The 24830-nt window shown below is 40.1% G+C and overlaps 1 protein-coding gene across 6 annotated transcripts in view; it reads left to right on the forward strand.

Annotated features, from left to right (window-relative positions):
- Positions 1 to 24830, forward strand: part of STYK1 (serine/threonine/tyrosine kinase 1) — a 55386-nt gene that overhangs the window by 21871 nt on the left and 8685 nt on the right. For 4 of the 6 annotated variants that reach the window (XM_009180200.4, XM_003905988.5, XM_017945660.3 and 1 more), the window contains 4 exons: positions 17996 to 18115; positions 18562 to 18696; positions 21271 to 21534; positions 23145 to 23326. In XM_009180200.4, the coding sequence (XP_009178464.2) occupies positions 18064 to 18115; positions 18562 to 18696; positions 21271 to 21534; positions 23145 to 23326 (633 nt within the window). In that variant the 5' untranslated portion in view covers positions 17996 to 18063. Of the gene's footprint in view, positions 1 to 7094; positions 11623 to 17995; positions 18116 to 18561; positions 18697 to 21270; positions 21535 to 23144; positions 23327 to 24830 lie in introns of those variants that run through there. The other 2 variants (XM_009180203.4, XM_009180204.4) reach the window with 2 other exon arrangements.

A 24830-nucleotide genomic window follows, 5' to 3' on the forward strand; every position in this document is an offset into this window, starting at 1 on the left:
ATCTTAGATTTTTTCCAGAGTGCATCTCATATTATCTCTCTGTAGACTCGTTAACCCTTTTTCTCTCTAAAAACTGTAAGTAGTGATATAAGACAAGATAAAAAGTGTGGTCGACAAATGATACAGCCTTAAGTAAAGTTTGCTTGAAAGTCTGTGAAAGAAATACCAAAACCTTAAGAGTTTAACAGATCCTCAAGTTATTTACCATAGAAAAGCTTTACTTCAGGAAGCAAGGGTACTTCAGAAGAGATGGCCTTGCGCATGTCTATATGAGAGGAGAGGGAAGGATGTGGGGAATATGACAATTCTACCTTGGATTTCTGAAATACTTGTATTTGTATTCTAAAACTTTAAAGTACTTTCATATGTTTTATCTCATTTGTGCTGTCAAAACATCTCTGATTACATTGTGCAAGACTATGACCCATTATTTTACAGATTAGGGATTAAACCCCGGGGAAATGATCTCACTTGCTGAAGATTACATACAAATGAGGGAGAGATGAATGAAGGGAGGAGGGGGAGAGAAAGAATGAGAGAGAGAAAGAGAGAGAGAGAACTAGAATAGTGGATGCCAATGTAGAATCTTATCTAATAAATTAGAGTCTGGTGAATTTTCTCTGGAATGAATTAAGAAAATGAGATAACAAGGGTTTAAGGCAGGATTCCCAAACTTGGTCGCATATTGGAATTACCTTAGGAGCTTTACATACATCTCAATACCTGGTTCCTATTCCCAGAATCTGATTCTGATTTAATTGGTTTGAGATGCATCCCAGGCAATGAGATTTTTAAAAAGCTCCTCAAGTAGAACCTCTGACTTACATTTTGGTTGTTAGAGCCTAGGAAAAGAATAGTATAAAATCTGCTGCGTCCACTTTAATACTCATATGACCTTTTAAATTTGAAAACTATGAAGCAATTTACAAAAAAAGAATAGAACAATTGACAATTTAAGATTTAAAAAGCAGATACATTGCAGAAGGATGGTCAGAAAATTGTACCAAAGTGTAAGTAAGATTTTCTGTAAGCTCAGGTGTCAGGAAATAATTATCTTATTCCTGTGGAATATACAGAAATGTGAGTGGTATTATGTTATCATATTGATGTTACATAGAATGAAGGTCTTACCCACAAGGAGAGGTCATTCAAAAATGTCATAATTTGAGGAATAATAACAGTAATTATTATAGGAATATTCTTATTTTTATAGCTATCCTAGGAATAATTAGTAACAGCTACTGCTTACTATGTACTAGGTATTGTTCTAGGTGCATTATCATGTAAAATTGGTTAATTATTACAATGGCTCTTTGTGTTAGATACTATTGCAAACCCAATTTGCAGATGAGAAACTGAGGATGAGGAGAGATTAAGTAATTCACTCAAAAGTACAAAGCTAATTATAATAGTAGGAGAGATGGGTATACTGAATTTCAGAAATGGGCTGGGCTATGTTTCTGAGACTTATGATTAAAAAAAACTGGAAAGTGAGCTGAAACCTAGGAGTCTGAATAGTAAATACACCTTTCTCATGGCAGATATAAAAGACCATAAGGAAAGGAGTGAGTGAGCCCAGCATTTCCCTCACACATACAAGTTCAGAGCAGGAAAAGTGCAGGACCAAGGCAGGAGGCTGTTGGGCTCCAGCATGGCCCTCTTAAGACAACAAGCTAGCTGCAGTAGAATTGCAAACTTCAACTTAGGAAAATACACACTCCTGCGCACACACCTCACACACCCACAACCACACTTGCACACACACTGCTCCTGCACTTTTTTTTTTTTTTGAGATGGAGTCTCGCTCTGTCACCCAGGCTGGAGTGCAATGGCGCAGTCTCGGCTCACTGCAACCTCCGCCTCCCAGGTTCAAGTAATTCTCCTGCCTCAGCCTCCTGAGTAGCTGAGACTACAGGTGCCTGCCACCACACCCGGCTAATTTTTTTTTTTTTTTTTTTTTGGTAGAGACGGGGTTTCTCTATGTTGACCAGGCTGGTCTCGAACTCCTGACCTCAGGTGATCCACCTGTCTCGGCCTCCCAAAGTGCTGGGGTAACAGGCATGAGCCACCACACCCGGACCTGCTCCTTCACTTTTTATTCACTGAATTGGTTTCCTAAATTTACTTAACATTTAGCAAGTCTTTGGGCACTTTCATTTTATTGTGCCTGTGCTGGGAAGAAAGGAATTTTAGCTACATTTATGCTAATGCATTGAAGGAAAGCCATCAAAAAGGGAATCTTGATCAGGAGCACAAAGTTGGAACCATTTGTCTGAAAAGTAATTATGTTATACAAATACATTCTTGCTAGAAGAGGCACTTTTAGCTACTATCACTGAAGAACAATTTTACATTCTTATTAATTCTCACTAGAATCCTCTGATGTAAGCAGGCAGAATGATCTCAGCTGTATAGGTTAGTAAACCAAGGCTTCAATACATTAAGATAAACCCACCCCTAACTCTGACACGGGTTCTTTTATTCTTTCTCCTTTACTACAGTTGAATGGAGATAATACATTAACTTTGTTCGTGGGAGTTCCAACTTGGCTTTCTCCCAGGTTGGCAAGATAATGCCTTTAGCAAGCAACAGTGAAGCTTGTTAAACTCCAGATCTTCACCTTGACTGTAGGCCAGGAGAGCCCTCTTTGAAGCCATTAATCTTGATTTAACGATTGTACTTTGTCTTTAATTCTAAACACTAGTTCTTTAGGAAGATTGTTTTCCCTCTTTGACTTTTTTTTATTACCCTCAGCCAATTTTCTCTTTTGTATTTCGTCTAGCAAACTTTTCTGCCTTGTAGCCTTTCTTCTTTTGCATGTTCCTATTATAAAATAACTAAGGCTTAATTCATTCCATTTGGAAAATAGAAAATAGAGGAAAAAATTATTCATACTAACCATCATCACTGTTGCTATAACATTCTAATATACTTCTCTTTGGGATTCCCCTACACAGGTGTTTTTCCCACTCAATTTCATTGTACTCTTGTGGTACATATATTGTTAAAATGTGCCTTTTTACTTAACCCACTAACATTAAAAATTGCCATTTATTAAAACTTTTTGTGAACATAAATTTAATAAATATGTAGTATTCCATTGTCCAACTATATAAAAATAATTTGAAACATCCCTCCTCTTGATGAAAATTTAAGTTTTTCTTCTATTTTTAATTTTTTATTTCAGAAAATTTCAAATATATACAAAAGCAGCAAAAATAGTAGAATGGCTTCCCATGTATATCCCCTGAATTCAGCAATTTTGAACACATGGTTAATTTTTTTTTATTTACATCTCCATCTATTTCTCCTCCTTCAAGTTCATGAATTATTTTGAAGCAAATCCCTATTTATATTTTCAAAACAGTTAAATAAGTGTCACAGATTTTTTTGTGTGTTCAGAAACATCTTCCATTTTTAAAAAAACATATACATAATTGACACTTGGGAGAGAAATTACAGAGTCAAAATCGTTGAGGCCATTCAGACTCTCAATTTTCATAGTGCCAAGTTATTTTTGAAAATGTAGACATTTAGATTCCTTGTCAATCTTATAAGAGTGGTCTTTTTAAATAAAACTCTTTAGAGCATAAATATTAGTTTCCAAATGTTGTTTGCTGCTGGGTGTGGTAGCTCATACTTATAACCTCAGCACTTTGGGAGGCTGAGGTGGGAGGATCACTCAAAGCCAGGAATTTTAGATCACCCTGGCAACATGGCAAGGCCCCATCTCTACAAAAAAAAATTTAAAATGAGCCATGTGTGGTGGCACCTGCCTGTGATCCCAGCTACTCAAGAAGCTCAGGTGGAAGGATCACTTGAGTCTGGGAGATCAAGCCTGCAGTGAGCCAAGATCACGCCTCTGCACTCTAGCCTGGACAACAGAGCAAGGCCCCAGCTCAAAAAATTAAAAAATAAAATAAATAAATAATAAATAAATAAATATCTTTTTTTCTTAAATGAATTGGCAAAAAAATGTATCTTGTTTTATTTTAACGTAGTTTTAAAATTACTAGTTAAGATAAAAAAACTTTCATTTTAGTTCACCATGCTTCCATATTTGTTAAACATTTTGTTTTGGTGAACTGGTTTTCTTTTGTTTTTCATGTTCCTTGACTATTTATTTATTGGCACATTAGTGGTTTTCTTATTACTATAAAGGTACTATGTTTTTATTTGTTTATTGGTTGATGTTTTCATTGTGATTTTTTTTTTCCTGTTGGCAGAAAGTTTTTTGTTTAAGCTTAGGAAGTTGTCACAAACCCAATACAATTTATAATGTTAATTTTTTATGTCTCTCAAAGCATCTAGCTTTTTTCCCCAAAATTTATTTTGTGTACAGGTGAATCAAAACTATAATTTTTGTTATCAAACAAGTATTCTATCACCTAAATTCCATTTGATGAATATATCTTAGTAGTTCTCAACCCCAGCTGTATGTTAGTATCTCCTGGGAAGCATTTCCTTGATTGAAGCTGATATGTGAGGTCATAATCTATGGGGTTTATAATCATCATAGTCTCTAAGAGGAGTGGTGTATTAGTCCATTTTTATGCTGCTGATAAAGACATACCTGAGACTGGGCAATTTATGAAAGAAAGAGGTTTAGTGGACTTACAGTTCCGAGTGGCTGGGGAGGCCTTACAATCATGGCAGAAGACAAGGGGGAGGAGCAAGTCACATCTTGTGTGAATGATGGCAGGCAAAGAGAGAGAACTCTTTTGTTCTGGGAAACTCCCCTTTATAAAACCATCAGATCTTGTGAGACTTATTCACTATCACAAGCACAGGACAGACCTACCCCCATGTTTCAATTACCTCCCACTTTGTCCCTCCCACAGCATATGGGAATTCAAGAAAAGATTTGGGTGGGGAGACATCCAAACCATATCGTTTTACACCTGGCCATTCCCAAGTCTCATGTTTTCACATTTCAAAACCAATATTGCCTTCCCAACAGCCCCCCAAAATCTTAACTCATTTCAGCATTAACTCAGAAGTTCACAGTTCAACATCTTATCTGAGACAAAGCAAGTCGCTTCCACCTATAAGCTTGTAAAATCAAAAGCAAGTTAGTTATTTCTTAGATACAATGGGGTTATAGACATTGGGTAAATACAGCTGTTCCACAGGGAGAAATTGGCTAAAACAAAGGGCTACAGGCTCCATGCAAGTCCAAAATCCAGCAGAGCAGTCAAATCTTAAAGCTCCAACATGATCTTTCTTGACTCCATGTCTCACATCCAGGTCATGGTGATTCAAGTGGTGGATTCCCATGGTCTTGGGCATCTCTGCTGCTGTGGCTTGGCAGGGTATAGCCCCACTCCTGGCTGCTTTCGTGGGCCGGTGTTGAGTGTCTGCAGCTTGCCCAAGCACATGGTGCAAGCTGTTGGTGGATCTACCATTCTGGGGTTTGGAGGATGGTAGCCCTCTTCTCATAGCTCCGCTAGGTGGTGCCTCAGTAGGGACATTGTGTGGGGGCTCCAACCCCACATTTCCCTTCTGTACTGCCCTAGCAGATATTCTCCAGGAGTGCCCCGCCCCTGCAGCAAACATTCTCTGAAATCTAGGCAGAGGTTCTCAAGCCTTAATTCTTGACTTCTGTGCACCCACAGGCTCAACAGCACATGGAAGCTGCCAAGGCTTGAGACTTTCACCCTCCGAAGCAACAGCCCAAGCTCTACCTTGGCCCTTTTAGTCACAGCTGGAGCAGCTGGGACACAGGGCAACAAGTCCCTAGATTGCACATAGCAGAGGGACCCTGGGCTCAACCCACGAAACCATTTTTTCCTCCTAAACCTCTGTGTCTGTGATGGGAGGGGCTGCCTCAAAGATCTCTGACATGCCCTGGAGACATTTTCCTCATTGTCTTGGTGATTAACATTTGGCTCCTTGTTACTTATGCAAATTTCTGCAGCTGGCTTGAATTTCTCCTCAGAAAATGGGATTTTCTATTCTATCACATTGTCAGGTTGCAAATTTTCCAAACTTTTATGCTCTGTTTCCCTTTTAAAACTGAATGCCTTTAACAGCACCCAAGTCACCTCTTGAATGCTTTGTTACTTAGAACTTTCTTTGCCAGATACCCTAAATCATCTCCTTCAAGTTCAAAGTTCCACAGATATCTAGGGCAGGGGCAAATGCCACCAGTCTCTTTGCTAAAACATAACAAGAGTCATCTTTGCTCCAGTTCCCAAGAAGTGTCTCATCTCCATCTGAGATGACTTCATCCTGGATTTCATTGTTCATATCATTAGCAGCATTTTTTTTTTTTTTTTTTTTTTGAGACAGGAGTCTCACTCTGTCTCCCAGGCTGGAGTGCAGTGGCGTGATCTCAGCTCACTGCAACTTTCACCTCCCAGTTCAAGCAAGTCTCCTGCCTCAGCTTCCTGAGTAGCTGGGACTACAGGTGCCTGCCACTGCACCTGGCTAATTTTTTGTATTTTTAGTAGAGGCTGGGTTTCACCATGTTAGCCAGATGGTCTCAATCTCCTGACCTCGTGATTCAGCCTCATGATCCGCCCACCTCAGCCTCCCAAAGTGCTGGGATTACAGGCATGAACCACCGCTCCCGGCCTGGCTTTTTGGTCAAAGTCATTCAACAAGTCTCTAGGGAGTTTCAAACTTTCCCACGGTTTCCTGTCTTCTTCTGAGCCCTTCAAACTGTTCCAACTTCTGCTTATTACCCAGTTCCAAAATCACTTCCACATTTTTGGGTATCTTTTCAGTAGCTCCCCACTCCTGGTACCAGTTTACTGTATTAATCCATTTTCATGCTGCTGATAAAGACATACATGAAACTGGGCAATTTACAAAAGAAAGAGGTTTAATGGACTTACAGTTCCAAGTGACTGGGGAGGCCTCCCAATCATGGTGGAAGGCAAGGAGGAACAAGTCACATCTTACACGGGTAGTGGCAGGCAAAGAGAGAGAACTTGTTTAGGGAAACTCCCCCTTATAAAGCCATCAGATCCCATGAGACTTATTCATTATCATGAGAACAGCATGGGAAAGACCTGGCCCTTGATTCAATTACCTCCCACTGGGTCCCTCTCACAACACATGGGAATTCAAGATGAGATTTGGGTGGGGACACAGCCAAACCATATCAAGTGGGAAATGAATATCAGGATTGATATTTTTAAAAAACGCCTCCTAGGAGATTCTAATGTGCTCTCTGGTTTGAGAACCACTGATCTGCTCATTTTGATTCATGCTGACTTCTTTATATTAAAGTCCTAAATATGTGTCTTTTTTTCTGGGATATTTATGTGTTCTAGTAATCTATCTTAATGTTTTTCAGTGTGTGTGTGTGTGTGTGTGTGTATTTAGGCTTTGTAAACCATTTATGCCTGATACAGGCCTCTCCATACCAAACTTTGCTTTGTTTTTTTAGAATGAGAGATTACTGCATGTTGGGGTATTACTAGTTCCCTTTCTCATCTTGCTGGAGCCCTGTTTCCAAAGAAATCAACTATAAAATCTCTCTCTGAACTACTCTTTTCAGTCCGCTCATTCATACAGGTCTCAAAGATCACAGAAGAGCTCCCTAGACACATTTTCTCCACATTCTTACCACCTATTCATTCCCAGAACCACCCTGCTCTCTGGCCACTACACTATAGCCATTCTTTCTATGACGAGTGACCTCCATGTTGCCTGTATCCACTACTTATTATTTTCCTGACCTCTCATCATATTTTAGTCCAGCTGCTGTCCATGATCCTCTCCTTTGCTTCCACAACAGCACAAATTCTTGGTTCCCCTTTACTTCTCTAGTTTTTCCCTCTTAGGCCCTTTTTGAGTTTCCTCCTGGACCCCAACTCCTCTTCCTTCATGTAGCCTTATCCATTGGAACTCCATGCATTCTTTCCTAGGCCCTCTTTTCCTCTCTTCTCTTTTTCCTTTTTGTTTATTTTTTCCTCTTTCTCTCTTACTCACTTTCAAGCTTTCAGTATTATCTAATGACTCCCAGATATTTATCTGCGGTCCAGGCTTCTCTTATGAATCCTAAGAACTGTACAACCAAATGCTTATTTCTAATATTCTACTTAAAAGTCACACTGGCATCTCAAATCAAAATGTCCAGAACGACTCATCATCTTCTCCTCTTATTTGATTTCTCCTTCTTCTTCTTACCTTCTACAACCACTGTGTCCTGTTGGTTCAATCTCCTCATTGTTTCCAGTCCATTATTTTTCTTTTTTTACTGTCACTACTGTAACCCAAAAATGATTATGAAATTGTTAGTTTCACAATTGATATTCTCGTATGTATTTATTATCACCTGCAATTTGTTATTCAATGGCTGCAAAAATAATACTTTTTACTTTTCAATTTGAAATGATTAGAAGTTCACAAGTAGTTGCAAAAATAGTATAGAATCCAATGTAACAATTACCCATTTTCCCAGTGGGAACATCTAAATAACTGTAGCAAATAATCCAAATTATGAAACTGACAATGGCATAGTATAATTAACTAGACTATAGAGCTTCCTGGGATTTCAGTTTTTGCATTCATGCATTATCTTGTTCCTCTCTGTACATATTTCTCTGATATTTTATCATATATATTCATGTAATTATCACCACAGTCAAGATACAAAATTGTCTGTCACCATAAAGGAACTCCCTCATGCTACACCTTCAAAGTCACACCTTCTCCCTGTTCCTACTGGTAAACACTGATTTATTTTCTGTCTCTCTAATTTTGCCATTTTGGAAATATTATACGCATGGAACCATACAGCATGTAACCTTTTGAGACAGGCTTTTTCCACTCAGCATGAAGTCCTTAAGTTCCATTCAAGTGTTGTATGTAGCAGTAATTTGTTCCTTCTTATTGCTGAGTAGTATTCCAAATAGTGTTTTTTTAAAAAATACAAAATGGATCATGTCACTCTACTTAAACACTTCGGTGATACTTAGAATAAAACAAGCAATGTTTAGCATGGCCTAAAGGCTCATTATGATCTGCCTCTGGACTACCTGCACAGTGCCATCTCTTCGTGTTTTCTCCTCTCTTGTTACTGTCCAGGCCCACTGACCTTCCAGTTCTAAGAATGTATCAAGCTCTGTTCTCATCCAAGGCCTGGATACTCCTCCTCTCTTGCCTTGTGCCTGTGCCCACCTTTATCTAGTCAGCTCCTACTCATCATCTGTTTAAATATTGTTTACTTAGAGAAACTTTTTTTGACTTCCTTTCTATTGCACCTTTTTTATAGCACCTTAAACTTCTCCTTCATAGCAAAACATATTTAATAACTTTTATGATTAGTTATTTAACATCTGAGTGAATGACTTGGAATAAGGCTGGCCCCCTAGGAATGATGTGAGATAAACTCACTAGATTGTAGAAATGGAAGAAGTACAGCTGTCTCAAATGGATGGTCCAGTTATAGAGTAAAATTCAGGCAAGATTTAGTAACTCAGGTTTTCAGTGTGGTCGGCTGAACAAAAGGCAGTGGGCTTCAGGGTTGTGAATGAAGTAGGAATGAGGTAGAGTGGAGCAGGATGATGGTCAGTGAAGAGGCATTCGACCATTGTGGTTGCATTTATCTGGGAGGCTTTTATATTAGTAGCAAGAGCACGGTAATCAGAGTATAAAGCAACATTTCAATCTTACTTAGGATTGATTTAGGCAAAGAGAGGACAACAAGGCCTCATCGACTTGTGTGGCATTCAGGTGACGGGTCCAGATTTGAGAGTTCTGTTAACAGGCATGAATAAGTGGGCAGATTTTGGGAAGTGGATAAAGGCTACATCTTCCCCAAATTGGGAAGTATGTAAGATAAATAGGATGAAGAGGACTGAGACTGCTGATCACCATAATGCCCTCATCAAAATTGGTTCAGGAACTGGGTGGAAATTAGCCAGCATATAAGTGTTATCAGTGGAATCAGTACGAGGAGCTGAAAAATTTAGAGGCAGAAGAAATCAGGCAGGTGCTGATACATTTTTCCCTGGTAAATACCATACCACTATCTAGCATTCTTTCCATTTCTATACCTTAGTTTACAGCATTATGCTATTTGATTTATCTGGTTTAAATCTCTCTTCCTCAGCGTGATTGTTCAATTCAGATATCTACTGGCAGCTGTACTATTTCTGCTGTCAAATGACACCTAATTGAAGTATAAGAAGTTTTAAATCCTGTATTAACTTTTTGATTACTTTAACTCCCTCTCTGTACATGGAGATGAGTATACTTACATCCACAAATATTATAAATATTCAGATGAAAGGTTTTTTGTTTCATTTTGTTATTTTTGGTTATACATGTTTACCTGATTGATACAGCTATGTGACTATTTCCCAACTGGAAAGGCAGGTGAAAAAGTAAGGAAGGGAGAGGGAGAGCAACACGTATTGATGATCCGCAATGGCTCTGGTAATGTTCTAGATATTTTACAGAAATTATGCTATACAGCTCTCAACAACCCTGGTAGGTAGATATCATCAGCAGCACTTCACATATGGGAAAACGGGGGTTCACAAAGTTAAAATACCCATACAAAGTCATAATGAATGACAGAAATGAGATTCAAACAAAAGCCAAACTCCAAAGCCCCTTTCCTTACCATTATAGCATAGGAAATTGTATGCAGGGTAAGGGTAGGAAGAGATACCTATCAGATTCCAGGGCTGCGATGATATGGGTGGGAAGATGTGGATGAAAGGAAGCCTCCAAAATCTGGGAGCTCTTGCAGGGACAAGGAGAGGTAGCGTAACTGGCTGAGGGTACTTATTGATTGGCATGCCCGTTTTCCAGTTGATAAACTTCCTGCTGCTCTCTGCAGCAGGAGAGAGACACACAACCCTTAGGAGACACGCACGTTTCCTGCTCCCTAAACTAGGAAGGCGAAGAATGGCAAGGTCAGGTGACATGCTTCCGGATGCTGAATGAATCACCCACCAAACCAGAACTAGAACTTCAACCCTCTCAGTCTGTTATTACGGCACTAAGTCACGGCTGACTCCACTTCCCCTAATTCCCGGACTGCTCAGCTCTGAACCACGCTGACCCACTCCCTAGGGAGGGGAACCTGCCCTTGGATACCGGCTGTGCAGAATGAGGCAGGAGGTTATGTGTTCCCAGGGGGGTCTTTTTCCGCTTGCCAGGAGTTTGTTATTGTTTACCTGGAATTACATTCTACATATAGAACTTTTATAGTGACACACCCTGTAGGGCACAGCACTGAGGTAAGCAGCAGCTGAGTTAGCTTTCTGATGGTGAAACCTCATGACCACATCTCTCTGTCTGCCTGGACCCGGGTCTCATTTATCAGAGAATGAGAAAGTGCGTGTACGTGTATATGTGCCCCTACAGCCTGTGTAGCCTGTAGTCCTTCAGTCCTCCTCAGCTTGGGCCCTCCTCTCTGCCAGGGGGCGGTGTGTTAGATAGGCTGGAGAGTGGCCAGAAAACAAAACAGATCTCCTCACTTATGGGGGGAGACTTCCAAGAGAGTTTTAGAGAACCCAAAATCTTCCATAGAAGGAAAAACCCAGCAGGCCGAATACCAAAGAAGAGGACTGATCCCTGGAAATGAAAGGTCACTGACAACAGTAGGAACCAGGTATTTGAAAGCAGCCCCAAGCCGTCTTCTGGTGCATTAATCAGGTAGGAAAAGGAGACGCGGATGGATCAGAGATAATCCTGTACTGAGTGGGAGTGGCGTTGTGTGTTCTCGGCTTTTCCCTCTTACTGATGAGAGCCCTTATGCTGAGCTGGGGAAACTGAGGAGCTGGGAAAATTGTTATTCATTAGGAATCTCAGGAAGAGAAAGTAATCAGCAGGAGAATATTTAGTTTAAGATATGCTATTTTTGGGCTTTTGTTTGAAACTGGTAGATGAAGGATTATGGAATTGGGCACATAAAAAATAGCAAGATAATTATGATAAAAATAAGCTGTTTTGAATTTGTATAATACCTCAAAGGAAATAAAATGTGTTTATCTGTGAAACCATATTTAAAATCTGATGCTGTTTGTAAGTGTCTGTGAGCACTGCGTTTCTTACCTAGATGTTATGGGGCCTGGTTTCCAATCACTTCGCTCCTCTGCAAAGTAAATTTTTGTGAGGTACCAGGATGCAGATTAAGCTTCCTTATCTCAACTGTATATCACATATGTTTCAGGAATCTCTGGAGATAGGCAAAAATAGGAAGCAAGAAAAGCTGATAGCCCTCAGATGTCATAATCTGGTGAGCACCAATGAGTCAAAAGATCTGTTGAAACAGGCTCAGGGACTCCTAGGCACCATGGTGGAAAGGGGGTTCCCTATGAGAACCCCTCTGAAACACTTTCCCTAGAGTTTCAAAGTTCGGTTTGATCCCTGGGTCTCTAGGAAGATGAGGGAGGGCAAAGATCAGAATAAGCACAATTTCTCAATATCTGAGAAGAGTGAGAGGACAAGATGACCTCTCTTAGGTAACCTCCTCCCTGCCTCACCCACGCTAGGAGATATCACCGGGCATAAGGCAAGTTATCTACACAAATATGCTTCTCTGGATTCACAGAGAATCATGTCTCTAGTGTGCCCTTCCATGCACTCGGTGTCCTCTCACTGGTTTGTTTCCCTAGAAAGGGAGAGCCTGGGGCACTGAGAGAGCCGCATGAAGACCCTAATTCCTAGGCCAGTGCCCTGTGCCCTGCAATTTCTGGTCTCTTCCTGACCCTCATGCTCACGGTGGAAGATAGCTAGTCCTAAGAAGCGGACTGTTTTACTCAAAAAGCAGAAGATAGAAATAGGATTGGGGATCAGACCCAGGAAAATGAACAAAGGAAACAACCCAAGATGGCATAATCTGGTGAATACTGGGAAAAAAATTCTGATTCTGCCTCTATTTTCAGAATATACTTTAAAGACAGACAGGCAGATGTCATCTATGTCCCTATGAGGTTCCTATATGACACCGTTACAGGCAGATTCAATTCATCCATTCTTTCCAAATTAGAGTGCATTTGTTAGTAAAATTTGGTTTCAGCCTTGTGGTCTCCATGATTCTTTTGGATTCTAATGTAATCCTTCTTGACCTCGTTGGTCTTGCTTATTTGAAAGACAAGTATATATGTATAAGGAAATAGTATAAAGAACATTGGGTTTGTAAGTAAAAGACCTGGGTGTGCAACTTTGCTCTGCCATTTTTTTAAAAAAGTGGCTAATTTGGCGGGGTATGGTGTTTCATGCCTGTAATCCCAGCACTTTGGGAGGCCAAGGCGGGCGGATAACCTGAGGTGAGGAGTTCAAGAACAGCCTGGCCAACATGGTGAAACCCTGTCTCTACTTAAAATACAAAAATTAGCTGGGTATGGTGGCATGCACGTGTAATCCCAGCTATTTGGGAGGCTGAGGCAGGAGAATTGCTGGAACCTGGGAGGCAGAGGTTGCAGTGAGCCGAGATCATGCCATTGCACTCCAGCATGGGCCAACAACAGCAAGACTCCACCTCAAAAAAAAAAAAAAAAAAGTGGCCAATTTATAACTTAATCACTAATTCATAACTTAACCCTTCAGTTTCTGCCTTGCCTTCTTTGTATGAAAGTGCCTAGCACAATACCTGACACACCGTAGTTACTAAACACAGGTTTATTAGATCCGCAAACAGGAAGCTTGTTTTATAGGATGTTGGTAACAAGTAATTCTCAAATCCTCTAGATCTGAGCATTGTTCTCTGTCTCACTTCCAAATTAATATGTTCAGCCCATTAAACATGTTTTTTGTTTGTTGGTTTGGGTTTTGGTTTGGTTTGGTTTTTTGTTTTTGTTTTGTTTTTTTTTCCAAATAGCTCAAGGGTAAGGATGAAAGACTGACTGTACAAGAAGGCAGACTGTTTCAGGCTAGGGGCTGCTACCTCCTTACAGTTTACTCTCCTCACTTTTAGTCTTTGAGTCTTCTGCCCCATAGCCATTAATAACTTCCTTGACCCATGTGGCATCCACCTGGGAGGGTGGATCACTTGTCTATCTAAAAAGAACATGGCTGGAAGATCCGCATGTGTTGATAAGCAAGCAGTAAGCTTGAAGGTGAGGCTGGCACAACGGATTTAATTGTACCTTACTGGAATAGAGCCAGATGTTCTAGTGAGTTCAATCACAGAATGTTTCACCACACGTAAGCAGGCAGAGTACAGGAAATCTGATTTTAGAAGTCTTACGTCTAGGTATATTTTGGTAAGAAGATTTTACTCTGGAAAGTCATGGGTAAATTGCAGATTGTGTCTGGGAGACTGTATTGTGCTAACTGAACAGAAATGCCACTTAATAAGAGTTGTGTTATGGTTGCAAATAGAATATAGTGTGAATTAAAATAGATGCCTAAATGCAGTGTGACATTATGCTTGTATTGTATGTGTAAAAGTTTAGAGAATTAATACTACTATTTAGTTCAATTTCATTATAGTTATATTCATGAGCTTTTATGGTCTTCAGACTATAGTCTCATAAAGATTTAGCATGGACTTTACTCCTCATTTTACTTTCATTCTCTTCCCCTTTGTGTCTCCTTCATCGCCTTTGTCTCCATCATCTCCTTTGTTTCTCCTCAGGATTCCCAATTAAAGAGGGGAGTTAAAACTTTAGCATGCTAAGAGAAAGTCTGAAGCAACTGATGAGAGAACATTTAGTAATGATAACTACCAGAGAGACGATATTATTGTTCTAATTAGAACCCTGCCTGAAGAGATTTGGCTCTGTAGATATAGGATTATGTAAACTAGAGGCAAAGTATGTACAATCGTATTTTACAACTATCAAACATAGTTGTCAGAATAAAATATATTACAATTTCACTAGACCCTTGATTCCAGTGCCATGGATTTCATTATTCATAACATTAAATAGAGAACTGTGGATAACTGTGGATAATGCTTTATAGTGTTAAGAACTTACAGTTCAGCTAAGAGAAGAAGCAGTAGCCTACAGCAGGAGAATATTTAGTTTAAGATATGCTATTTCTTATAAGATATAAGATATGACATATTGGGAAAAGTATTTAGATACAATGAAAGGGAGTGGAGTATTGGTCAGACTGAACAGGCACCTTGGTCAGAAGTATCCTCCTAGTGGTCAGGTGGGCCAGAATTGAACCCATGGGAAAAGTCATCCTCGAGGGTTTTGGCATCAAGGCATGACTTTTCTCAGCTTGTCAGAGTGGGCAGGCCAAGCCATGTGGTTTCTGTGTGTGAATTTCAAGGAAAACAGTGATCTAGAGAGGAATATTGCTGTTACAAGTAAATATAAGCATTCTCTGATGTATGAGCTTTGGTGGCCTCTTTGTGGTGAGGTTTCCCACACTGGCGTTCATGGATATGTGGGTGTGCCCGGTGTGTATGCCCTAAAAATCCTAGACTTATCTGGTACGCTCCATATGCCTCTACCTAAACCGTAACCATCAGAAAGGGCTTATTGTATACACATATGGAAAGCAATTTCATTGAGTGGGCCTCATCATTCTATACATTTATCTTCTTGCTCTGGCATCCAGTTTCACTGGGCTGCGAGATATCAATAAGCCTTGCCTCTTTAAACGACTTATGTACAAATAAATGGGATGGTGAGAACCTGGTTCAGGAAATGCAGTAGCAGGCCATAGTGCATCCAAAGGTGAGTGCTCTGTAATAGATGTGATAGTCAGTGTAAGGGTGTAAGCATGAGTTTGAATTATCAGGGATAGGTGTGTTTGGCCAGGTGCATATGGTTGAGTATGGATGCCCTCCATGAGCAGTTCACTGTACCCATGTCAGGGTACATGTACACATATGACTTTAAACGACTCCCTTCAGTATGTATCAGTGGGTGTGTAGTTTGTTTTCTGGGCAGAGCTCACGAGTCTGAGCTAGCTGCTGACTGACCCTTTTTTTCCACTTGTGCTGTGGTAAGAGGGAGTAGGCTGAGAACCTCCTCCCCAGGAAGCCAAACTGGTTAAACTGGCTGCTCCTTGAATGAAAATAATTAGTTCTGATAATCCACTGAAAAGGAAGCGAAGGAAAGGAAAATAAGAATGAGAATAGCAGTGATGAATTTTCTAATAGCCTTCCTGAATTCACCCTACTGATCCAGTGTTTTATTTTTCAGATCTTCTCCTTTGTGCCACTCTCTTAAGGGTCTGTTTCTTGAAAGTTTCATCACAAGTGCCAGTCCTTCCATGTGGCCTCGTGAATTGTGAAAACTTTCTCAGCCACATTTCTCCTTGCCTTTTTGGTTTACACACTAGATATGGTGGACTTTGCTATCTAACTATTCGTCGACATCTTAGATCCCGTTCTAAGAATAAGGATAAGGATAAGAATTTCCGTCTTTTGTGCAAATTTTCCACTCGCTGGCTACTTTGCTGTCTACCTGGGCTTTTGTCAACCAACTACACAGTTTTGTCTCTCTTGAGTTATAAGGGAATTGCTTAACTATTGAACACACATACAAGTTCATGGTGCTCCAGGAAGAGTGGAAAACAGGTAAGGCAGAATCTGGGAGGCTTCTTTACATAGGTCTTTCAGGCACTGAGAGATTCTACCTCAGTAAGTAACACTGTGGTTGTTAGTATCAATAATAAAAACAATGCATGATGTAATAGAGGACCGCACAATATGGGCAATGTAACACCTGTACAATATAGTAGCATATTATGTAAGCTATGCTTCTGATTTTTGTTTTATGTTTTTATCGAGTCACTCCAAAACTGGATCACATATTTAGACTTATTTAGGAGAAAAATCACTATATTTTCTTTCAAGTTAATCAGAATTAAAGAAGTAGGCTTTGCTGACTATAGAACCATGGGCGTGTCTTGTCAAGCAAAGGCAAAATATAAATTTAGGAGAAGGATGGGAGAGTGGCAAACATGAGTTCTCTTCTGAAAGAAAGAACCAAGTTTCTGGGGGTGTTATTTGAAATATGTACTGATTATATTATATAGACTTAACAGTGATACACATAAAGAATCCGTTGTCAGACAAACAAGAAACTAATAACTAGAGTCTACTTGGAGGAGACTGGAGGAGAGTTAAGAACTGGATAAATGGAAAAGAATGGGGTGGGAGAAAGATTTTTATGCTATCCTATTTTACATTTTTATTTTTTGAATCATATGAATGTATTTTCTTTTTATTTAAGAGAGAAAGAGAAGGTGGCTTGGTACTGATACTTCCTTTATATCCTGGTAGCAATCAGTGTCCATGTCTATATCTGATATGAGCAGAGGAAGCACCTTGAAGCTCTGAGGGATGAGGAATTAAATAGTTTTCATTGATAAATGCTGTCTGTTCATTGTTTGTGAGGGTGTGGATATTTCAGAGAAATAAAGCAAATGTGTAATTCATGTCCTTTGACATCTGTCAATTTTTTATTCATTACCTGAATTAACTGTGTGTAAAAATGAAATTAAATGTTTTCTTTAGAGCTAGACATGGTAGCTCATGCCTGTAATTCCAGAAACTCGGGGGACTGAGGCAGAAGGATTACTTGAACCCAAGAATTTGAGAATTCAGTGAGCCGTGATCACACCACTGCACTCAAGCCTGGACTACAGAGCAAGATCCCAACTTCAAAAGACAGTTTTGCTTAAAAAATGTGATGCACAGCTAAAAAAAACATATTAGACATGCTTAATACTGTAGGGGAGGTAGATCATGCCTACATAACGCGTGGATCACGGTTCAGATAGATATTGTCAATCTGTAGTTGATCATGGGAGCAGAAGTCTCAGCTGGGAGGGGAGACTTTAAAATAATTTCAGTAACAATTGAATGAAAGGAGAAGAGCAGATCAGAGCTGTCTTTGCTGTATAATAGAGAAAAGAGAAATGTTGAAAGGAGAAGGTCGGGAGGGTTCTTCCAACCTGAATGTCAGCTAGGTAGATAGAGATAAACGGATGACTCAGAGAGGTAGCCAATTACCTAACTAGCGATCTGTAGAGGCAGTGTAAAATTCTGTGTGTGTTTCATTTATTTTTTTCATTCATTTTATTTTTATTTTTTCAAAAACCACTCAATCCTTAGGAATTACTCACAGCTGTGCTCTGTGCATTCTCTGTGGGCCTAGCAGAGAAGAGGACAGCCCTGTGGCAATGGGCATGACACGGACGCTCCTGGAATGCAGTCTCAGTGACAAGTTGTGTGGTAAGTACAGATTCCACAGATGTCTATCCTCTGATTGTAGAATTATGAAGGCTAAGGTCTGGATAGATTCTAGAAGGAAGATGATTTGATTTCCAGTAGAAATGAAGACAGTAGTGATAAAAGGATGGGGACTAGAAGCCGTTGTCTTTTTGGGGAGAGGGTAAGTGCTAATCAGCGATCCAGATGCTGCATCTTCAATCTTGGTAAGAAAACTGCCAGAAGCAATGTCATGTACATTTGATGGGCTAAGAAACAGGGCCACTGGGGTTTCGGATTAGAGAGTTACTCCCAGCAGTGTTTCTGTTGAATGGAAGTAGAGGGGAAGGTAGAAGAGATGACCTTTTCATGTATGATGAGCTGATTGCTGGTGCATAGGGGAAATTGCATGAACGCCAGGTTAGGCTGCTTCTTCATTCTCTTCTCTTCCTATGTGATTGCCTACCCAGTCATCCAGGAGAAGCAGTATGAAGTGATTATCGTCCCAACCTTCTTGGTTACTATCTTCCTCATCCTTCTTGGGGTCATCCTGTGGCTTTTTATCAGAGAACAAAGAACTCAACAGCAGCGTCCTGGACCTCGAGGTAAAGCTCAAACTTTGGGGCTGGGCAGGGGCTTAAAGAAGATGGAGATTAGGAAAAAGTATGGTCTAAGTTTCAATGAGCCCATGTGTAGAAGTCTAGATACCTGCAATGAGAGAGGCATGGGTTCCCTCCCATGGAGTTGAGAGGGGGATGATCTCTTTTCTAGGAAGTCCTGAGTTGGAATTCAACATGTGCTTACTGACTGAAAAAAGATTGTGCAAGAAAAAACCTCATATAACCTGTTTCTATTCCTATTGGACTATCGAAACTTTGACTATATGAGTGCCTAAGGACCTAGGAGAAAGACCTAAGGGGGTAAAGTCCAGGGCTTTATTAACATCCTAGGAAGATGACATATCACCCTATGATACATTCCATTCCTAATCTTTGCCTCCAGGATATATGATGGAAAGGAGGGGCCTTCATATTTTAATAGTCTTTGAAATGCTAAGTAGATGATAACAGTCTATTCTGGAGTTCCATTGAGCATATAATAAAAGGGAATCAGCTCATACATGAAACTCAGGGTAAAAAGAAGGAAAAAGAAAACTCTTGTAATAATATGAAACTCTATAGTGGCTAATCCTTTGTTTTTCTTTAAATTTTATCCCACTTATCTTATACTTCACTTTTATAGAAAACTTCTCAAACAAGTTGTCTTAAACTCACTTCTAGTACTTCTACTCATCACATTCTCTTTTGAACCCACTAAAATAAGGTTTTTATCTCTACCACTTTGCCAAAACAAGTCTTTCCAAGGTCATCAATGACAGCTATGTTGACAAGTCCAATGATCAATTCTCAGTTTTCGTCTTACCTGATCTGTCAAAAGCATTTGAAACAGTTTTGAACTTTTTTTCTTGAAATACTTAAAAAAACTAAAGCCACTTCCTAAATGCTATAATTTTTAGTCTTATGGATTCAAATATGTTTTCTATTCCAATGATAATCCCTTGAACTCGATTCTTGTATTAACCCACCTACTGCACAGTTTCAATAGAATACAAATCTCATATGTAATATGACCAAAACAAAGGTCCTGAAATTCTCTCACAAATGTCCTCCCCAAATAGTCTTGCCTGTCTTAGTAAAGGGCAAGTCCTGTCTTCTGTGTTTTCAATCTCAAACCTTGAAGATATCCTTAACTCCCTTCTTTCTCTCATAGTCCATATCTAATCCATAAGCAAACACTGTTACCCTGTTTTCAAAATAACCCCAAGTTACCCTCACATCTCACAGATGACTGCAACACACTCTTAATGTTCCCTGCTTCTGCCCCTACTCCTTTATAGAAAGGTCAGAATGAGTCTTTTAATAGTCAGTCCTGTTAGTTGTCAGATTGAAATCTCTCTGCCACACACACACACATGCAGTAACCTCCCGTCTTGCTCAGAATGAAAAATGACAAAACTATTTCCATGGCCTTACATGATCTGGGCCTCCCTGGCCTTATCTCCTACTACTCTCCAATGATCCCACTTGGCTCCAGCTACAGTGGCTTCCTTGCTGTTTCTCAACTATTCTAGGTATGCTCCCTGCTTAATGCTTTTGCAATTTTTGCTCCCTTTGCCTACAGTACTCTCCCTGACACCAGCATGGTTTGCTCCCTAGTTGCTTCCAGGCCTTTCTCAAATGTTATCTCATCAGAAAGGCCTTTCTTGACCTTCATATATAACATAGGTGACTGATTCACTGGTGTTGCTTCTCCCTACTGCCTTTTTTTTTTTTTAAGAGATGGAGTCTCGCTATGTTGCTCAGGCTGAATGCTAATTCCCAATAGCTGGGATTACAGGCTCATGGCACCACACTCAGCTTTTTCTCCATCTTTTATTTTCCTGCACAACATTAATTGCTTGATATATTATTACCTGCTTCCTCTCCCCTACCACTAGAAAGTAATCTTCAGGTGAATCTGGACTTTGCCTGTTCCCAACACTTAGAACAGTACCTGGCATGTAATAAGTGGTATTTGTTGAATAAATGAATAAATGTAGATTTAATAAGAAGGATGAACCTCTCTTTTTTGCTGGCCAAGGGAGGGAGAAAGTACCCAAAGACTTTTTTGACCGAGACTCAAGGATATATGAAATAACTTGACTTTTGGGGTAACTTGAGGGAGGAAGAATAACCATAGCTTAAAGTTGATTAATTACCCATACCTTTCCTTCACCTTGAAAGCCATTTGTCTGACTTAAATGACAGTTCTCACTGGCAGTTACCTCCACCTCTAGGCATCTGTGGTTTGGATTCCTATTCAGGAACTTCCCTAATTGTCTCCATACCACACTCATGGGGAGTACTCAATTGTAACCCAGAGGAAGGAAGGCAGAAAGGAAGTGTCATGACCGCTTTCCTAGGGTCCTTCTTGAGTTGTCCTAAGAAGTAATGGGGATTATCGTAAAGGTTCTACAAACTTGGCATTGATGCTGGTTTATAGAGAAGCATCAGAAGACAACTCCACATTGGCCAGAGAGAAAACTGCTGAAGAACTTGCTTGCCAGTTTGTTTCGGGGTCTGCTTTCTGGGAATTCCCAGGGCAGGGAAAAACTGGTTGACACCATCTCTCTGTTCTAGACATTGCCCCTGTCCCTCCGTCTAGGGACCTAAGCTGGGAAGCAGCTGGACATGGAGGAAATGTGGCTTTGCCACTTAAGGAGACATCAGTGGAAAACTTTCTGGGAGCTACACCGGCCCTGGCTAAGCTGCAGGTGCCGCGGGAGCAACTCTCTGAAATTCTGGAGCAGATTTGCAACGGTAGCTATGGGCCTATCTTGCGAGCCAATATGAACACTGGGGACACTTCTAAGCCCAAGAGTGTTATTCTCAAGGCTTTAAAAGGTAAAACAAGAAGTGTTTGACTCCCCTTCCCCTAACAGTAAATATTAACAGGCTTTGTGAACATTGAGATGTTAACTAACCGTTGTGATCACAACTGTGTACAGAAGAAGGAAATAGAGTGGAAACTGGAGACAGAAATGTTTTTCTTGGTGTCCTTTATTTATTTATTTATTTATTTATTTATTTATTTATGTATTTTTGAGATGGAGTCTTGCTCTGTCACCCAGGCTGGAGTGCAGTGTCCATATCTCAGCTCACTGCAAGCTCTGCCTCCTGGGTTCATGCCATTCTCCTGCCTCAGCCTCCCGAGTAGCTGAGACTACAGGCGCCCGCCACCTCGCCTGGCTAGTTTTTTGTATTTTTTAGTAGAGACGGGGTTTCACCGTGTTAGCCGGGATGATCTCGATCTCCTGACCTCGTCATCGGCCCACCTCAGCCTCCCAAAGTGCTGGGATTACAGGCTTCAGCCACCACGCCCGGCCCTTTTTTAAATTACACAAATTGTTTATTTGTGAATCCTTACCCAATCTCCAAATAATAACTAAAATGACTACCACGAATAAGTACAATGTTTTGATGAGTAAGATGTTAGCTGTGGGTTTTTACACAGTCTTTATTGTGTTGAGGTACATTCCTTCTGTACTTAGTTTGTGTAGTGTTTTTATCGTGAAAGGATATTGCATTTTATCAAATGCCTTTTCTGCATTGATTGAAATGATCATATGATGTTTATACTTTATTCTGTTAATGCGGTATGTCACAGAATTGATTTGCATATGTTAAAACATCCTTGCATCCTAGGTTCCCTAGCTCTTCTTTGCTATGGAGGCTGTTAAAACTGATTTTTTCCACAATGGATGTTACTTGGACTAGGATTCTGAGGTTGTTTCCTCATTTTCCTTTATTCTTTGATACCCTTTCCTGATATTATATTTCTTTTTTTTTTGAGACGGAGTTTTGCTCTTGTCACCCAGGCTGGAGTGCAGTGGTGCGATCTGGGCTCACTGCAACCCCCGCCTCCCAGGTTTAAGTGATTCTCCTGCCTCAGCCCCCCAAGTAGCTGGGATTACAGGCATGTGCTACCGTGGCCAGCTAATTTTTGGATTATTAGTAGAAATGGAGTTTCACCATATTGGCCAGGCCAGTCTCGAACTCCTGACCTCAGCCACCAGCCTCAGCCTCCCAAAGTGCTGGGATTACAGGCGTGAGCCATTGAACCCAGCTTATATTATATTTCTTTCTCTCTGTCTCTCTTCTTCATGATATGGGCCAGTAATGGTGGATACATAGAACAAAGACAAGACAAGCAAGGGTATGAATCCAAAGGACTAAACAGCGATAACTTTTTAATGCAAACAGACTATCTCTCTGTTTAGGCAGATGAAAGCCTATCCAGTTCTAATAATTATGATTCTGTGTTACCTTTGATAAAAGATCAGTGATATTAAGCATCATCTTCTTCTAATTGTCCCCTTTGTATTTATTTTTGCCTACATTCACTCCCATGTGGGGCCTTGAGAATTACCGTCTTAAGTTGCCTCCTGCTCCCTGCCTCCCACTCATCGAGGATGCGCTGACTGCTCACTGCCTGGCTCTTTCATCCTCTACAGAACCAGCTGGGCTCCATGAGGTACAAGATTTCTTAGGGCGAATCCAATTCCATCAATACCTGGGGAAACACAAGAACCTAGTGCAGCTGGAAGGCTGCTGCACTGAACAGCTGCCACTCTATATGGTGTTGGAGGATGTGGCCCACGGGGACCTGCTCAACTTTCTCTGGACCTGTCGGCGGGTGAGCAGTAGGGCAGAGGTATTAGGAGGTTAAGGCTTGACCTTGTTGATTAGCTTTTCACATGTCAATTAGTGTGACAAATGACAAAATGCAGAGACATTATAATAGCATGACAGAATAATAGAACTTTTTGTAATTATAGAAATATTCTATAACTGCTCCATCCAATGTGATAAGCTGCTAATCACAGATGGCTTCTAGACACTTGAAATGTGGCTGATGTGATGGAGAAACTAAATTTTAAATTTTATTTTACTTTAAGTAATAGAAGTTTAAATAGCCACATGTGGCTAATGAGCACAGAGTGGACAGTACAAGTTTAGAGCATGGACTTTAGGCTTCACCTCCTACTAGTTATGTAACTTTGAGCAAGTCACCTTTCTGATACTGAGTTTTCTGAATCTGTAAAATGGGAGTAATAATTATTATAAAAAATACAAGAAATTACGTATGTGAAAACCGCAGTGGTTGGTACAGAGTAAGCACTCAAAATGGTAGCTGTTTTAAAGATAATTATATAACAACATGAGTATTTTTGGTAATGATTGTAATTTTGTTGTGGTTATTAAGTGTGTTTTCCATTCTGTAACATTACCATAGTATGGTGGGGCAAACTCAGGGGGAAATTTAGCTTGTAAAACTTTTGTAGCTCAAACTCATGTTTTTTAAAATTAAAATGTTCAGACATTTTTAGCCTCAAATGGATGTCCTTTTCCTTGCAATTTCTCTTGTTCTGTATTCCTCTTTGAGAAGTGTTACCTGTTTCCCTAGTTTCTTACTTGCTAGTGAGCAAGTTCAACATTCTTTGAACCTCCTTCATATGCTGATTATTGTACAACTGAATGTGTATGAGAAAGGGACCCTGTTATTGTCTTCCATCCAGTGTTGTCAATAGGACAATTGCAAGTATTTAGGCATTTTAAACTTTTCAAAGAGGTCACTCATCTAAAATTTGTTTTGTCCTCTAACTGCACTAGCTTCTTTCCATTTTTCAAAAATACCGCGCAGCTCTATTTCAGATTACCTTTATATGTTTTTCTTGTTCCACCAAACTTCTCTCTTCTCTTCTTTTCATAGTTAATTTCCACTCATCCTTCAGATCTCATCAAACAATTTCCCTGTCCCTCCAACTCAATCAACTCTCTTCTGCCCACAATCATATGCTCTCTTAGCACTTTGTACATTTCCTTTATGGCACTTACAGATATGTAACCATTGATTTATGTGTGATTATTTGATTCTGATTCACATGTGCCTGTCACACAACAAGCTCCAGAAGGCAGCAGCCATGCTATTTTACTCATGCTTGTATTCCAAGTTCCTAACATGGAATAAGGGACATTTCAGGCATTCAATAAAGATGCATTCAGTTAATGTGCTAAATTAATCATGAACACATGTATGCTCACATGTGCATACACACGCACACTCACACAGAGCCCCAGAAAAACTGCTGTTTTATTCAGTGAATAGTCTTATTTATACTTGCCTTACTTACCTGCTA

This window comes from Papio anubis, chromosome 9, assembly GCF_008728515.1.
Source record: "Papio anubis isolate 15944 chromosome 9, Panubis1.0, whole genome shotgun sequence".
In the NCBI taxonomy this organism is placed as follows: domain Eukaryota; kingdom Metazoa; phylum Chordata; class Mammalia; order Primates; family Cercopithecidae; genus Papio; species Papio anubis.